Genomic DNA, 18,727 nt, shown 5'->3' with positions numbered 1-18,727 from the left:
GCCTACCACGATGTGCACTTAGTCTAGTTGCTGCCCATAGGCACTACCACAATAGAAATGTTTAAGAACAAAAGACACAAAAGAGTTTTCCATATAGCTGAAATTCTGAAAACAGGTTTCCGTTAGGTTCTAATGTTGTATGTGGTTAGCTTATGCTTAAATGATTAATTTAATAATGGTCACTCCATTATTACTGTACGGAGCAGGATAACATTTTTTCCTGTAATGCATCACGTGAATTCCTGGGACTGTCAAGCAAGTTCTCACCATCAGATTATCACACAATGGCAATGAAAACAAGCTTGGGGTGTTTGGTTCTCTGATGGGGGTTTACTGCAATGTTTTATCCAGCTACAGGTTCTAGCTCATTGGCTACAAAATAGTACTCATCACTTCTTCCAACTTATTTTGGCAAGAGCCTAAGATTTGGGCAGAAGGCAAAGGAAATTCTTAATTTTCCATTCTTTTTTTTCTTTGTCCCTTTTTGCCAGATACACTCATTTACTTATCAAGATATCTATGCATCGAACAGCATACATTGATCTCTATTCTTTACCTATGGCATAAAATGTTGGTTTTGAGGACTTAATATTTGGTTTAATTCAGGTTTTTGTTTTACCTCCTCATAACCAGAAGCAGTTCTTGGAAGAATTCAGTGTAAGCCTCATGATGTTTATCAAATATTTCTCAATCTATAATTCTAGCCTGTAATATATTCTGAAGATTATTCATCCAAGTTTTTCTACTTCCACCCAATGTTTTAGCTTTTTGCACAAGAACAAGGTTAGTGACAGTTGTATTAATTACATGACAGAAAAGCATATCAAGTAAAATGATTGAAATAATTATTTCAAATATTTTATTTACATGACTCTGTGCTATATTAAAAACTGTGGGGGAGAGAATAAGAGTTCTTTCCTAGTAAGGAAGCTTTCTTAATGTTATAACATTGTAAAAACCCTAGAATTATCCGCAGAAAAAAAAATATTCTCTTTTTGCTATCAAAATTTTCTTTCAATTTTGGAGATCATTTCTGAATGGCAATGTAAATTTGGCTTTTAATTTAGTTTTTAAAAAGCAATCAGTACATATTTCAAATACAGGAATAATTTGTTGGTGTTTTCATTAAAATAAACTGCAATGCTGCAAATCTTACATTAAAATATAGATGCACACTAGTAATTAAAAAATAATAATCAAATAAAAAGCACAGCAGAACACTTCAATTACTGATAGCAATCATAGTATAATCTTGTCCTACCAAGTGTGTCTCCAGGTACAGTTTAAGGCTGTCTGTCTCCGCTTTAGGAGGAGTCCAATTCTCTGTTGTTTCCATGGCTTCATTTAACCAGTGAATGAATTCATCCAGCTTGCTTACAAACCCCTTACCAGATAAGAAAAAAGAAAGAACAAGAGAAGCATATTTGTTAGTAAAATGGCAATCTGAAAAATGTATGCTCTATTTTATTTTTTTTACGCTGAGAGAGTGTACTGTACAGTAAACATTTGCCTTTTGCAAGCATACAAGGAGAAAAAAAAATAGTAAGTAGCCTTCTAATAAATGAAGAGCAGAACAGTGTTTTGGGGTATAATCTAAGGTGACATTTTGGGACAGGACAATGTAAAATCCATGTGACTGCAATGAAATGGAAAAAATATCAAGGTTTTAGAAGATATGAGGGGGGTATATGTAAAGTTGCATATAGATTACAGTTGACCTTGCACTGGGGAGACTGGGTGTAGCATGAGCACTTTTGGTTGAAAAAAAGTGCTGAACAAAGCTGCATTAACACGATACACATTGTTAGACTGAAGGAAGAAACTACTTGTCAGAACTTGGGTCTTGTGATTCCTGTTTTGATTCCTGGGTTGAGACTCTGAGAGACGAAATCAAACAGTAGGTGAGGCAGAATATATAACATTTAATATAAATATCACTGATTGCATATGAGCCACACAGATGGTGCTCCTGAGAAGACAGGAGCTCCTGCTTCTCAGGAGCACCATTTATTGCAAGATTAGTACCAATTATATTGTCTGATTAAAAATAGTGCCCCTGAATTTACATGATTGGATGATACTATAGGCACATACTGAGTAGAGATAATTTTACTGAAGTCTTATTCACTGCAAAGCAAGACTGTAAATGGAATAAACTGACCGTGATGTTTATAGGCAGCCTGAAAATTAACTCTGAAGAGGAATGGCCATCTATTACAAGCATCCTAAGACTGGATTAAGTTAGGTCTAATGCTGGTTATATTATTGGCTATTGACTGAGTTCCAGAGTCTGGTGTGAATTTTAATTTCCAGTTGGTCAACAGTTCAGTATACACAGTACCTCACTCTTATCACTTTATTTATGGAATGATTTCTGGTAATTATTAGTCTATTCAGATAGCTAAAATGAAGCTAAGAATAAAACTTTAAGATTCCTGAGTCACTCAGGACCCTAACATCCCCTTCTCCAAAGCGATACCTGAAATTGGAATTCAAACTGAGATAGAAACAGGAGTTTGGGCTTTGGGGCACAGCTGTGTTATATAAAGAAATGCAATTGTAATAAAATAGGTCAAACAGAGCCAATCATACTCTAAAATTCACAGTAGTATAGTTATATTGGCCCAACACTGTGCCAAGAAGCAGTGTCCACTAGTCAACTCCTGCCATAAGGATCAAGTGGCAGTCCTCTGGCACGATGCTCCATGCATACTGTGGACATGTCAGCACTCACTGGGCACTCTGTAGACCTTGTTTTAATTATTATTATATCTTTGATAAGTCACTGTGAGCACCCAGAATGAGTCTATTGCCACCTCTGTCCATGGAACCCACCATATCCCAAAGCACTATAAGGAAAAAAACTTGTTCAGCAGTTTTCACTGTAGGCTGTTTATTGGGATGTTCTACAATGGGGGAAGGAAGACAGGAGACACAACCCTGCAGACCTGCTGACTTAGATCATGGGTGTCTAGTCTGGGGCAAGCAATGAAGGTGGCTGCATCTCCTCTCTCACTACAAGTCATGGCACAAGAACCACATTCCCCATGTCAGGCTGTAGGACAGAGTGGGGAATGGGTAAGGGCCAACGTGTTCCCTTGACTCCTTACACAGTGTTGCTTGCTTTTTTCCAGCTCGCAGCAGAATGTTAAGAGATGCCAAACTGGCAGAGGAGTGGGAGAAGTGAGCTGACAGGGAGAGGAGCAGGAGGAGTAAAGTCCTAGTGCCTCCAATAAATCTCTGCCTGTATTTTAGCAATGTGCTGTCCTTGAGAGACAAGGTGATATGGTAAGCACACGAAAAAAAAAAAAATGAAGAAAGGCTCTCTCTTGTACACGCATCTTGTATTTTACAAAGACAGACACGTATAACATCTGCCCGCAGTACATGATGTCTGCATGCCTTCAAAAGGGTGCTCAGAAACACTGCAGGCTTGCACGAGTACCAAATGCAGCTATCGGCAGTGGGATTACTTCTGCCGTCTCACAAAACCGGTCCTGTTTCAGAGCATATTTTACACTCGTGTTTGGAAACACTCAAGCACCAGCATCCTGGACCCTTTTGCCTGCGCTGGGCTGGCCTCTGGCTGCCACCGAGCCACAGGGCCCGGGAAAGGGCGGGCACCCCAGCAGGCTGCAGTGTCGTGCAGGGAAGGCCCGCAGGGAACTGTACGAAATGCAGGCACACAGAACCACGCTGAGGGGCGCCCTCCGGTCCACCATGGCGGCCGGGCACAAGCCTCCAGCCGGGCGGGGAGACGGGAGGGCAGCCCCGCTCCCTCCCTGCCGCGGGGAATTTTTTCCTGCCCGGCAGCGCCACTCGCGACACTCCTGCTATTTTTATTCTTTATCCTTAACACCGTTATAAAATTTTATTGAAAACGTTCGGAAGAACACATCTGCAGAGACTGAATATATCGGAGGGGAAGGAGGAGAAGGCCGAGCCGGGCCGGGCCGCGCGGGGCCGCCGGCTGAGGGAGCGCCGCCCGCGCGCCCGCCGTGCCTGGGCCCGCAGCGCCACCTGCCGGCACGGCCTGGGCCGGCACGGACCCGCTGCTGCCCCCGAGGGGATCCCCGGCCCCGGCCCGGCCCGGCTGCGGGTGGCCCCAGCCCCCGCAGTGCCCTCCCGGGAGAACCGCGGGCGGCGCACTTTGAGCCCAGTGGATGCCGACAGATCAAACCATGCTCCGATTAGTTTTGGTTATTTTCGTTTGCTTGCTTTTTGGTTGTGGGTTTTCTTTTCATAGTGCAGTGCCTATGATTCCAGCTTATTTTTATAGCCTGATGCCACCTCTATCATCCGACCCCCAGCCTCGTAACTCATCCCTGCCTGGAAGGCAGCTCTGGACTAGAACTTAAAACCTGTGCGAATATAATTGACTGCAGCAGCTTTGGAGAGATGCGCAGCCCTACAGTTTGCTCGTTCTGCTGAACTCTCCCTTCTCCCCTTTGACTTCTGTCCAGGGATGGCTATCTGTGGGCTCTGAGATCCAACCCAGCCCTCACCATCAGCCTCTATCTGACACAAACGACTCTGCCTCCGCCGACTCAGCTGTTGGTTCAGCCAGCCAAAGGCAGGCGGCCACACGCTGCCTGGCACCCCGAGAAGGAGCACCTGCCCTCTCGATGGGCCAAGTAGTCCTGTCAGATATACAAAGCCATGTCTCTGCTCTCCTCAAGTCTCATGAACAGAAATGGGAGCCCAAAACCACCCCTACAGAAGGACCGCTGCCCTTCCACAGATTAAGCAACCTGGCGTCCTTTATAGCCTGGTTAGTCGGAATGGAAAATAATCAACAATGCCCACGTACACAGTGACTCAAATTACATGACATAGTTGCTTTTCTCGTCATTCAGGACATTTTTCAGAATATACATGTTTTCAACAAAAGATATCAATAAAATGAGTCTTAAAAAGTAATAGGGAGAAAACAGTCTTCCAATAGAGAAGAATCTACCATGAGACTCTGACGGAGCATAAAACTATGCTTTAAAAATAGGCTACAGCACTAATTTTATCAAAACAAAGGGTAAGACCTAATATGCAATCCTGAATCCAAATCGAGTACTCAGTGAAGGAAACTTATAGGAAGACAAATTATAACAAACACAGAATATTTTTTCAGTTTCCTTCATTTTATACAGATGCACAAGAAACCACTTCACATCCCTTCCTAGACACTTTTTACCTTCCTGGTTTTTCTGTTTGAGCTTATATTTTCCTTCAACAATCTTAAGGTGTGGAAGAGTTTCAATCAGATAAACTTCAGTATAGTTTTGCTGATTTATACAAATTAAGTATCTGATCTAGACACTATCATGCTTATAATGAAAATACTGTAAAATCTACCCAACTGATGCCTTGGTAAAAGAAAATTAAACTTGTATTTTCCATCACAACTTCTTGGAAGTCAAAAACCCAAAGTCATCCACATTGAAGCTAGAAATTACTGTACAAGAATTCCTCAGGGAGAAAAAAGGGGAACAGAACAGAAAAATGGAGCACCAGTATAATCCAGTCTTTGCCTCTTGACCAGCTGGTTCAGTTTTGTGAAAGTAATAGTTTTGTACTGTGCCAGCAAGCTAGATGTTATTAAAAAAACTCAAGCCCCTACATGACACGGCATAATGCTATTCTTATTCTGTGCTGTTAGTACAGAAGAAAAAAAAAAAAAAAGTTGCTTACTGGATGATTTGTAGCAACTTCTGTAGTAAAGTTTGCAAATAATGATAAAGCTTTTCCCATTCCCCATGTAGAAAATTTTAAAACATTCACCATTAAATCATTCAGCTTTTCATTTTGTTTTATGACAATTTTACAGATTTTCCTAGGGAGAGGAAAAAGTTCTAATCACACATCCCTGAACAAAGCTAGAGCAAAAATGGCTTAATTTGAAATTTGGCATGTACAAAGTTATTTTTTGTGGTCTAATTCTATTTGTTCTGGATGGATAAGAATTAAAAAGAAAGACAATTGTAAGAACTGAGAGAAAAACGGCTATAACTCAGTGTTTCTACTTTGGTGCTGGCGGTCTTATGAAATGAAAACACACTTAATTCATTTGTTCTATAAAATTAAAGGATTAATTAACCAAAGAATTTTTTTAAATGGTGGGATTTAACTAGAGATCCTGAGACTTCCTCATTAATGACCAGAACTCTCACATTTTTTGAGCTGTAAGACACGAGAATTTGCTTGAGTCAGACGAAAGGGTAGGGATGGATCAGGACAGAGGCCAAAGGCCACATATGTCAGGCCAAGGAGGGGGGCGCTCGGAATGGTGCCTTCCACCCTGGTTCTTTTAAATGTAAGGGCCTACCAAAGACAGACATCCCCCAGGTACTACATGGGGCTCCCTACAGCCCATATTGTTGGTCAGAGGATCTTGGGTTAGGCTGAGTGGTGGTGTCGGGCATGTGGGAAAGCAGCTGTGGTGGTCTGCTGCCAGCACAAGAAACCCTGGAGCAGGGCAGTGAGGCCTCCAGAGGTGGTCAGATGAACAAGTCTCACATGCGACTCATTACACTTAGTAGGACTGTGCATTCTATCTATCCCAAGTGTGTGTCAGAAAAATTAAATACTTCAAATGATCACAGAAATTGGTCATCTTTGGCATTGCAAGTGTTTGTGCCTGACTCCATTTCTTTTACCTTTTTTCCTGGACCCTATCTGAGTGTTCCTTCTTTCTCACAGCTGTTCAGCACACCTACCTGCTCACTACCAGCACCCTGCTGCTGACTCTCTGAGCACAGCCCAGGAGTTCCTCACGCCTGCGTCTCCAGCTTCCACAGTCCCCTGTTCCACTTTCCCACTGAGCTTCAGATGCTCACCCCACCTCTGGCCAAAGCCCAGAAACAAGCTAGCAACAGACTTTCCTCTTCCTAGCTTGTGGGAGCAGACCTGAGGCTGATGCTCATCACCATCGCATGAGTCAGTCAAAGAAGTGTTGGTACCACCTGGCCTAGCCACAGTTTCCCTGGAGCTGTTGGCACAGCTGATGCCCATATCGGAAAAAAGACTAAATAGAGCCCAGGAGAAATGTTACCGGCTGTCAGCAAAATAACAAGCAGTTGATCAACATTGAAACTTTTGAGAACAACTGTAAAACTAGTGCTAACATGAGTGCTTATGAAACTGTAGAAAGTCTCCAGTCCCTGATGATATCCCTACTTATTTTCTTAGCTTGTCAGGGGTGTTACTCAGACATATTCTCCTTGGATTGCATTTTTCTGACCAGAACACAACTGAGACCTCCCAGGAAAGCTTTTACTGTCACAGTCATGGGAAAAAAAAAAAAAAAAAAAAAAAAAAAAAAGCATGACTATCGAGTGAGTCACTTAAAATTATGCACAAAATGCCTCTCAACTCAGAGAACATTGCTTCTTACATTAGAATTTTAAAGTTTCCTAGCTTCATTTCAGTGGTCAAATTTTACTTTTACATTACAGTCTCTCTCTCTTTTTTTTTTTTTTTTTTTGTCAGATAGGAAAGTAAACAGTTCTGGTGTTCAATAATTTTAGCACTTCAAATGATCTCATTTAGACTTTGAAGTTCAGCTTTCATTAATCGAATGGAATGGAAAAGGAGGAAGTTTCCTTCTTAGCCGCAGCTATCACTTTACAAATCCAGCTTTTTATTAGACCACATTTAGAATGGAAACAAACTAAAGCCAAGTTCTGTAATTTTGAGCTCTAGTCTAAGAGACAGTACATTTATGATTACAAAAAGAAAAAGAAAAAAAAAAGGAATTTTTACTCTACTGAAAAATGCAACTTTTTTATTTTTATATTTTGCACTAAAACCAGCAGTATCTTAGATATTTTGTGTATATGTTTGATACAAGATCCCTAGATATTTTGTGTATATGTTTGATACAAGATCCCTTTACATATAATATGCATAGGTATATGCGCTAAAGGAAGCTAGCATTAACACTGTCTAAATTAGGATATAAAATTTGGAGAATGCAACTGTTAACACCATTATGAAAAGCTGTATGTATACCCTCTTCCTATGCCAAATTTTGCTTTTTATAGAAAAAATTCCCCAGATGTATTGTGCCTCTGTGTGGCACAGGTAGGAACATTAATTCAATACTTTTTGGCTTGTAACTTTAAGCTGTGGAGTGCTAACAGTGTTCAGCTTATTAGGCTAACATTTTCATTTAACATGCATGCTGGCTTATTGTACTAAGGCATACTTAAGGCAGTTTTGGTCACTGCATTTTTGAAAGTAGAAAACCCTTCTAATGAGTTGACCTAGGATTAAAAATGGAACAAAACACAAGCAGCAAACCGTTAAATACAAACATACTAAACTCATCTGTTATGGTAGTTAAGAGTGACTGCAGAACATCTACTGTGTTCCACAAACCTCAGTATGGAAGCACCAGGCAACAGTGCTTGTTAAATCACTACCCCAGATCTTTTTTTCTCTCCACCTTCCCTTTTATTACACAAAGGGAGTTCTCTTCTTAAAAGAATTGGTTATGAGGCTGTGTGCTTAAAAATGAATGTCCAATTTTGTTGCAAGCAGACAGTGTTGTAAAGTTTGTTCCCAATTTACAAAAAGACTGAGCTCACAGAGGGGTCTGTGTACAAGGATGGGCTGGCTCTAAGGGCTCTTCTATCACAGAATGCATTAAGAAAACCCTTTGTCTGACCACAAAAGGACTTGTATATTAGTCTCAGGAGGAACTCATTCCTGCCCATGGACTTTATTTTCAAAAGGATAAAAGTGCACTTTCTTCATAGGCAAAGGTAAGTCAAAGAAATCCAGGTACTCAAGAGGATGAGGTTGCAACAAACTGTTACGGTCAATTTAATTGGAGTTAGACCCAGAGGCAACAATAAAACCATTAGCAGTACAGATGTTAGGGATCCCCAAGGAACTAAGATGCCACAGTAGAAAATATTCTTTGTGTGATACTGTCAAGATTCTGTGGCAGACTATGACCTTGCAAAATATAGAACTGACCAAATTCATCAGGAGGATGCTAATACTTAATATGCATTTCAGGATACATTCGTTCACAGACAGCTTAGAAATACAACTTAGCAGCTTTTGGCTAAGAAGTTCCACACTTACTCAATAACCCCAGACTATGAGAATATGTCACTCTAAACAGGGAAAAATAAGTATTACAGACTTTTCAGAGCAGATATTCATGTAAAGACATATCTTGGTTTTCTACTAGATACTGTTTAGAATTTTTAAAGACCAACTACTACACTACAAAAACCTTTCACAAGTGCTGTCTTTAGGTTTTGTGTCCAACTACCACATACAGAATTAGAAATGAGTATTGAATGTGTTTTCTCTAATGTACATCTATCTTATTGGCTATGATTTATGCAGCTACAGAATGAAAAACCATGGCACAGGATGTTCACTGGCTCATGACTTTTCCTCGTTTTAGAGTTTCCATTATGCATCCTGACGATGGAAAACAAGAAGAACTAATACATAAAAATATAAGAGTTATATCAAGCACAGCCAGTCAGACATAGTTCAACTTTTCAGGGAGATGTCACCAGAGAGTTGAGAGTCCTTCTAGACTTGAGTGAGAGTGACAAAGCACAGTTCTTACATGCCTAGGAAAACACTGCAAATTAACTCAGTTCGAGCTTGGTCCCTAAAAGTCACTGGTAGAATACTCTTGACCCTAATTTTTGCAGACCTTATGGTCTACTACTAAATATACTGATTTTATTAGCAATCCTGAGTTATTTTTCCATACTGTAGTCTGACTCGAGCAGGAATGGCAGAACAGATTTTAAAGAAGTTCTCAGTTTCCTAAAGCCTTCTAGGTAAGAGAGTCACAACCAAAAAGGGTTTAAAAAACAGGATACAGATGGACATGCAAAATGTTACTTTTCAGTCCATTTAAAATAACTGCATTTGAAGACAGAGAACCTGATTCTGCACTATAAATATTACTGACTGCACAGGATTGATGTGTGATAGCAGAAAAAGTCAAAGAGCAGGTTATGCTAATTTGAATATTAAGAACTATTCCTAAACATATCTCTGTAGATTACTTAAACCTTTCCATGGTACCACAAATGTTTTTCTTTCCTCATCCTATGCCTTGTCTTACCTTTGCTCAAGGTGAAGATCTACTTTAATTTTAAAAGAACCACCATGAGGCCTCCAATACTATTTCAAACTTTTAAATAAGATCTAAAAATGGACATTTACACTATCGACAGATCAACTCTGGGGCAGAGCTAAAGATAGACACAGGAAGAGCAAGCCAAACTCTTCCCAAGCCCTGTTCCTGAGAGGTATATTCTTAGACAGCAGACACGCTTCCAGCACCACTGATAACACTTTCCCCAGCCTTTTGAAGGATCAGTGAACACCTACAACCATAGAAGCAAAATCTGGGTGCTGGAAGGACACTGCTGGGCAGCAGAGCTCCATGCGGCCTTGAGGCTGAGACAACTACGCAGACAAATGCCATGTAGCAGCATAGGAAAGGCCAACATCCTCGTGACTTTGCAAGTGCAAAGAGAGTAGAGAGAAGTAGTGAAGGGAAGGGAGGGGAAGGGAAAACTCTCTGATTCATCCATCATTTAAAGAATCATCTGGTATGAACTTAACAGCAATATGGATTGGTTGTAAACCTCCAGAGATGCCATCTGCTCTGAAGGCAATAACACCAGGCATACAAAATGGCTGCTGATCTTTCCTCACACTCATGTGACCGTGCTTTGTAACCGAGACATCACGTTAACAGCCACAAAGCCAGATAAGGTTTTAGGCTTCCTGCATTCACTCAGGTGAGGAGAGAGTTCATGCTGCGAAAATAGGGGAGGCCAGTGCTGCAACTCCAAAGTGGTGTGAGATTCAAAGCACTCCTGGGAATCAAGCAAATAAGTACATTAGCATATCATTCCTTGTGTGGAAAATTTTTACATATGTCTACACGTTTTAGACGACAGAAAATTCCTTTGCTTATCTGCCTGCTAAGTTATCATGCGGAACAACTGGGAACTGGGTTCTTTGCAGGGCAGTATCGTAAACCTTTCCAGCTCCATGGGAGACCCAGGCCGGAGCACGGCTGCAAGGCAGCTCTGCGGGAAGGCAGCCTGAGCCAGCCCCCTGCTGGAGGCAGCTTGGAACGCCTGAAGAACTTCATTTTGCCGGATACCTAAATCACCATCTCAAAATGATGAAAATAATATTGGGAATAATAATAATAATAAAATAAAACACACTGCTTTTATTCACATAAGTTTTAGCACTGTCGGATTTCACAGACACAGATATAGTGGTTAAAGAGGTAAATATTCCTCCATGGTTCCAAACAGTACTGCCCTGTCAGAAAACCTCCTGGGTGTAAATCTGTAGCCGTGAGTTTCTATCACTAATCTCGTTCAGCACCCCTGGTCTGTGCTCCGCTGAAATTCTGAGGCAGAGTGGAAAAAGGTTCCCGAGGAAACAATCTGAAACTATGGAGTGAACAATATAAGCAGCGGAGTTAAAGGATACCTGATACCCTGAGATGAAAGTTAAAGGATACCAGGATATCCTGAGAATGAGACAGAACCAGGAAAGAAGAACAGGCAATAAGGAAATGGGGCAAGAACAGAGAAAAAAACAAATAAAGGAGCAAGAAATACAGGCAAAGGGCAAAGTAGTTCCTTTAATTTCATTACCTTTTTTTTTTTTTTTTTTTTTTAAAAAAAAAAAAAAAAGGCCATTTTCTTGAGACTATTGGGAATAAAACGGGCATGCAAAAGCTCTTAAAGGCAGAACAGTCAGCAAATGTGATACTGTGAGTGAGCCCCGAGCAATGTACAAACTTCTGAATGATCCAAATGGTCTGGTCAGTGCTAGCAGCATAGAACATTGTTTCTGAAAATACATTCATTCACAAATAGCAATGCCTGATATTGGTCACATCTCCCAGTAGCTCTCACTACTCTTAAAATAACTTTTTCTGAGTCATTTCTTCTTTACATAAATTGCAAGAGGCCAGCTAGGGAATAAAGATAGGTGTCCCAAACATGTTCCAGTACAGGGTAAGTTTAAGTTCCTCTTACATATCAGAGCATCAAATATCTTAAACTAAGGCATTTTTAGATTATACCCTCATGTGACCCTAAGTCAAAGACTTGCCATATCTAGAGATCATCCAAGAGAAGTGAACATTTTTAGGTCATCAACTGTTGTCTGTCTAAGACAGTAAATCCGGGGACAAGTTATGACCACAGAGTCTCCACACATTTGTAGACAAAGACACCCCAAGAGAAGGACAGAAGCTGCAAATATGCCTGAGACAAGAAGGATAGTGCAAGCTACTCCCAAAAGGAAGAGGTCAGACCTGAAGCAGTAGCTGGAACAAGGGTCTGGATTCTGGAATGACCCTGGGCACAGTACAGTAGAAGGGAGAGTGGCTTGGCTAGAGGGGAACTGGTAAAAAATACCAGGCACCAAAATGAGTTGTTATGTCCTGTGTACAGGATAGGGGCACATTGCTGTGATATATTCACATGGTCCCAATTTCTTTTTTTTTTTTTCTACTGTGGGCAACTCTAAACTATAATAGAAAATTTAGAAGTTGTTTCAGGATCTGTTATTCTTAAGTACAAATTTATTTTTTAAATAGATGAACCTATAACCAAACTTCCTGATCACAACTGTCCCTATTCTTTCAGTATGAAATATCTGTTGTGTAGTAACCTTGATTCAAACTCTGTGGTTAGTGCGAGTCTATAATCAGCATCTTCATTTTCAATGAAGCTAGTCATCTGACTCACTTTTTCTAAAAATGCTGCCAATATAACTATTGATGTTGAAGCAACTTATGGTGATGTAAGGGTACTTGGAAGTACTGCATTGCCTCTTCATATAATTATTTTAACTGTTGTGTTGGCAACATACCTTATTTTCAGATTGTTTTACAGCTAATGTATGTATTGATTATGAGCTGAATTGAATCCAAAAGATGAACTAATACTCATTTGCAATTTTTCCATATAATGGCTTCTGTAGTATATTAGACTCCAGCTTTATTCTGCTTGGAAAAATAGGCAGTTATGGATAAGCATCATTCCTTGGTTTGCATGCCCCGAGTACTGGGGGGTCAGATGGTGACCTGGGGGAGGAACGTCCCTGTGCAGCTGCCAGCTCTGCTGGTGACCAGCTGCCCCCCTGTGAACAGGCACTGGCAGCACTGGAGGATGTTCAATCACAGCCGCTCTCCCACCTTCCCCAGCTGGTCATAACAGTTCCTTACTCTTTGATCTCATAGTTGCTGGAAATGAACCTCTCTTCCCTAGCATTTAATTCCTGTAAAGCTGCAGACGATATACATGCACCATGGCTGTTTCTGTAGCTTGAACAGAGTGGGTTATTAAAGTTTTGAATGTTAGCTGGGCACTTACAAGAAGTTTTACCTTTTCCCATAGAACAAATCACATTAAAAGAATTACATTAGGCAAATTGTGGACCTTCACCCAAAGGCACAAAATCAATTTAAAAAGATTTGCAGTGCCTTTGAAATAAAAGCTAAATTCATTATTTTTTACATAACACTTCCAGTAAGTTAGCCCATAAGTGATGGATAAAGGAAGAAAGCCACTATATTCTTGGCCTGATAGTCACAAAGTAGGCTTAGACATTGCTTATTTATATAGTATTAGTATAGATCTCTAAATAATAATAAAAATGGCAGCTATATTTGCACAGTGAGACATTTCTTATTTGCAGAGGACGGAGTATATTTTTGAAATGTATTTCACAAAATCTGTAGAAGTGGAAGTGCAGGTTATATGTTTTAGAAGCTTAAAGACAGGCATATTCACGCTATTGCTTTTTAAAATCAAAACAATATTTTCTTTTTTTTTTTTTTTTTGAATAAAATACATAGCAAAAAAGTAGTTGGAGCCTACACTAAAGAAAAAAAGATTTTCATAAGTAGTTACATTCTTAAGGTCAAAGGTATAATTTACAATTATTTAATCTCTGAATTTCTAACGACCCTGACTATGAAGTTACACAAGTCTCATTGAGAAACAAAAGAAAAAAATCTGTAAAAGAGGTGCAGTAACAAGTTTTGGCCTCAAGAGGGTGATATATCACCATTTCTAAAAGTTCTCCAATTTGAAGGTAAAAAAACACTCCTTTTTACTAAAATAGAACGTATGCTGTTTGCTTCTGGGTAACTACTGAATATATTGACCTCTGCTAAATCCTTGACATGAATTAAGATACAATGGTCATGATTTCCCCTCAAAATCAGAAAGTTTAATTCAACATCTCCTATTGAATAAGGCTAATTGATGCGAAGAGGTTAAGTCTGTCACCTCACAAGAGATATTTAAATTATTTGACCCGTGACCTTGTTTTGCAGTAAGATTTCTGTGTTTAAGAACTAAAAGAGGGAAAGTAGAGATTGCCACTATTCTCCAAATATGACAAGAGCAAGAAGAGATTAAGATTTGTCACCTTTTTCTTTATTATTATTCCTCCAGTTCCCCAGTTTAGTTTCCTGTTATGTGCTCGGTTTTTGTTCACCTGCAGTCTCCAAAGAAATCCTGTCACTATTACTTCCCTTTCAAATAGTTTCTTTTTCCAGTGATCTCTAGTGGGCAGTCCTTTACACCTTCTTTAAACCATAATTCTGAGTTACTTTTATTTTTCACCAAAATTTGGAAATGTTTACAGAACAAAATTAAAAAGATTCTCTGTGGGAGAAGTGAGAGATTTGCACTGCAATGAACAGATGAAGTTGACCTTAGTTAGTACTTATCTGAGCTAGTTTTATACCAGCTAGTATAGTTCAGTTTTTGCTCATAGTGTCGCAGTTTTACATTTTAAATGACCCTATGTGTCTTTAGTGTTGTACAGCTCAGTAAGGAAACACTCATGAAGTCAAATGCTGGCATCAGCAACAAAAATAAATATTACATTTTTGTGACTTCAATGTCTACACTATCTATTACTAAAAATTCATTTGCTCATTGGTTCTCCCTTGTTTAACCTGCACTGTACATTTTCCAAACATTGTCCAAAGTAAACCAGAAGCAAACCTAGTCCCCATTCTGGTAACCTTATTTAACCTACTTGAAATCAGGGTTCAAAATAAGTCTCTACTAGCAACAAGGGAATATTCAGATAAGATGCCAGTTTGATTTGCCAAGGATAGCTCAGCTGTTTGTAAGGATTATCATCTGTACTCCAAAGCCTAAAGCAAGGATGAAATAAAAAACAATTTTTTTTTTTTGCCTTTCTCGTTGCTTTCAAGATGACTTTCAAAAACCTGTGTAAGCCTACAGACAGTCTGAAGTAAGCCTCTGAAAGACTATTTCCTGTCTGTATTTGCAACATGTTCACTCTGATGTCTAATGATGACAACTATAATTTAAGAGTCACCATGCTTTAATGTTTCACTCCTGATCCTAACATACTGGAAAGGATGGAGGAATGAAAACCAATTGCTGTCGAAACACATAAGGATAAACAAGAAGAAAAGGATATGAACATATTTTGAAGAGTTATGCAATAATCTTACATAAGTGGACTTGATCTTTCCTCTCAGGTTAATCCTCTTTAGACCCTTGAACATTTCTCCTGCTCTGTCTCATCTCCAGCATGTACACATTTTAAGGCAATGATGCATTAACAACAGTAGATAGACTGGAATCTAATTTAGTTGGAAGTTAGTAGCAATGTATTATTTAAATAATTAAATATTTAGACCAGACCATGGCGACTTCTGTATACTGTATCTTTGTGGAATATCCTGTACTTCCTCACAGAGGATACATAAAACATCAGTCTGTTGGAGCCTAAGTATATTATGTAACAGAGCAGCTAGACTTTAAACCATTGGGAAAGGCACATCTCTATGAAAATATAAAGTGATGAAGAGTCTTTCTCACCCCCCTGTATACACTGTATTTAAGGGAATACTAGAGAATGCAAATTTCAGTTCAACAGTTTTCTTTTTGGTAATGACGGCACTTCAAGGAGTACTAAAATCAGTACAATGACTAATTAACAGGGTTGTTCAGAAGCTATCTCAAACTCTTATTGAGAAAAAAAAAAAAAAAAAAAAAAGCCCTCTGTCCAGTACCTGCTCCCTGTAAAACAGCATTTATAGAGGATTCAGTGCTGAACATCACAAGAGGATTCCTCTTAAATCACCATACATACCCAAAAGTAATTTCCCAATACCAACTTGACTCATGCCATCACTGGAAGCTTGAACCTATGTTAATGGTTCCTGAATGCGATTCTCTGCCTCTGAGAGAGAACTGTAAGCACTGAGTAATCCCAGACAATAATGGATGTCTCAGCACTGATAGAAAGGAGTTGATCCTAAGGTCATCTTAGAGTCAATACTGACTAGTTCTTCAAGACATTCCTGTGTCCCTTTTAAATCTACAGTCTCTAGAGGCTTTCCGGAGAGGTCAGCCTTACCCACTGCTCACCTTCCAGCCTGTCCTTTGCTACAGAGAGAGCAGAAAGTCCACCTCATGCAGTCTGTGTTCTCCCTCTCCATCAGCCCAGAAGGCTGAATAAAAAGAGGTCTGACCAGCAGGTCAAGGGAGGGGATTGTCTCCTTCTACTCTACCCTCATGAGGCCATGCCTGGAGTAGTGCGTCCAGGTTTGGGGCATCCAGCACAAGAAGGATGTGGACCTGTTAGAGCAAGTCCAGAGGAGGGCTGTGAAGACGATCAGAGGGCTGGAGCACCTCTCCTATGAAGAAAGGCTGAGAGAGCTGGGGATGTTCAGCCTGGAGAAGAAAAGGCTCCAGGGAGACCTCATTGCAGCCTTTCAGTACTAAAAGGGGTCTTAAAAAAAAAAAAAAAAGATGGAGAAATGGAGAAGGACTCTTTACTTGGGCAGAGAGCATAGATTTAGATTAGACATTTGGAGGAAATCCTTCACTCAGAGGCACTGGAGCCTCTGTGAGGCACTGGAACAGGTTGCCCAGGGAATTTGTGGAAGCCCCATCCCTCGAGGTGTTCAAGGCCAGGCTGGATGGAGCCTTGGCCAACCTGATCTCATGGGTGGCATCCCTGCCTGTGGCAGGGGGCTTGGAGTTAGATGATCTGTAAGCTTCCAACCTGAGCCATTGTGATTCTATTTTTCTATGATCTTCAGCTCTGCAGCACACTTTCCTCTTAGCAGAGATCCAAAGGGTAAGAAATAATCCTTGACCTAATTCTAGAAAGTTTCCAGTTCACAAATAAACAATGTGGACAGCTCTGGTGCAGGCTTGTGACTATGACAGAGATGATTAAGACATGACTCAGAGTTGTGAAATCAATGGTCACTTAAAGCTAATCTATAAAAATGCATAGAAGAGGAGGGCTCACAGAATCGTGTACACAAAAACAGCTGTTCCTTGTTTCATCTAAGCTCTCATCCCTGAGCTGAGACGTGGTGTCCAACTGTGTACAGAACAAGAAAGATCAGGAGGCCTTTTGGAGCAAAAGGTTTCACATCAGATATGAGCCACAGTTGATGTGGACGTATCACTTACAACCAGTTCTAAATACCAGTAAAGACATACCCTTAAATCACTGGTACTAAAATTATTTGTGAGCAGATTTTTTCTAGATTTTTTTTTATTTTAATTTGGCATGACTTGCTAAATTATGTAAAAAATCCCTGATCTGAAACTGCTTACTGCCAAATTATTCTGAGGTCTTTACACTGGGAATTCAAACAGTTTAGAACAAACATATGCTTCACAATAGATGTGTTTCATTAAGGAAGCATAATTCCTGCAGTTGGTTTTAGATGTACAGTTACAAATTCAGAATTTGCACAGCTTGCAGAGAAGTTGCTGTTTTCACAAAGATTCCTGGTGACAAACTCGCTCAGACTATTTGTTTTAAAGCAAGTGCCAAAGAAAAGCGAATGTACTTGTAGGAACTGTTTAAGACTCAAGCAAAGTGTTAGGAACCGAATGTTTTGGAGAAATAGAGGCTTCACTGTATTTCGGTATAATTTGTCTGAGTAAAAGTGAGAGCTCCATATGCATTACTGCTTAATAGTTTAACCTGCATGAAAACTGAGGGATGGGCTTTCAAAGCAGGGGAGTATCATTGGACTTAAAGCAGCAAAACACGGTTCTTGACTCTCATTGCAGAACATGGTATGACATCCACTCAGTTACACTGCACAAAGCAGCAAGATTGCTGAGAAAACTGCAGAGTTACCAAGGTATTTCTGGATCTGATATCAATTTTATTTTTTGGTTTTGATTGTAAATTGTTCATCAACAAAGAGCAGTATGTCAACATAAATGGTATAAAACGGTATAGTAAGTTTTAGAGATGAAAAAATTTTGACAATCGCTTTATCTATTAGGAAAAATACGCATTCCATTAATTCTAAAGGGCTCAGCATTAAAGCACTAGTATGTGATTTGTTGAAAGAAAGAGGGCTGAAGAGAGCACTGAAGACAACATAAGTGTTGACTTGAAAAATCCTTTACCTGGTAATCTGAAAGAAACAAGTCCTGCCCCCTACTCATTATCTTTGCTTTTTCCACCTGTTCTGCCATTACTGGTTTCTGTTAGGTTTTTCCTGTATTACCAAGCCCCATCAACATTATGAGTTCCCAACTGTTTTTCAGCCACCTTAGCCCCACAGCCCAAACTTCATTTGTCCTCTGTGCATGCTCATTACTATAAAATGACAATTACATTACATAAAATGAAAATTATCTTCCAAATTCAGTTCTCCAAATATTTTCCA

General features: G+C 39.9%; 1 protein-coding gene across 3 annotated transcripts in view; it reads right to left on the bottom strand.

Annotated features, from left to right (window-relative positions):
- AKAP6 (A-kinase anchoring protein 6) overlaps positions 1–18,727 on the bottom strand; it is a 269,691-nt gene that overhangs the window by 154,333 nt on the left and 96,631 nt on the right. For all 3 annotated transcript variants that reach the window (XM_032187818.1, XM_032187820.1, XM_032187819.1), the window contains exon 5: positions 1,262–1,384. In XM_032187818.1, the coding sequence (XP_032043709.1) occupies positions 1,262–1,384 (123 nt within the window). The remainder of the gene's footprint in view (positions 1–1,261; positions 1,385–18,727) is intronic.

The sequence above is a fragment of the Aythya fuligula genome, chromosome 5 (genome assembly GCF_009819795.1).
Source record: "Aythya fuligula isolate bAytFul2 chromosome 5, bAytFul2.pri, whole genome shotgun sequence".
Classification (NCBI taxonomy): Eukaryota; Metazoa; Chordata; class Aves; order Anseriformes; family Anatidae; genus Aythya; species Aythya fuligula.
This window is presented reverse-complemented; position numbering and strand designations above follow the sequence as displayed.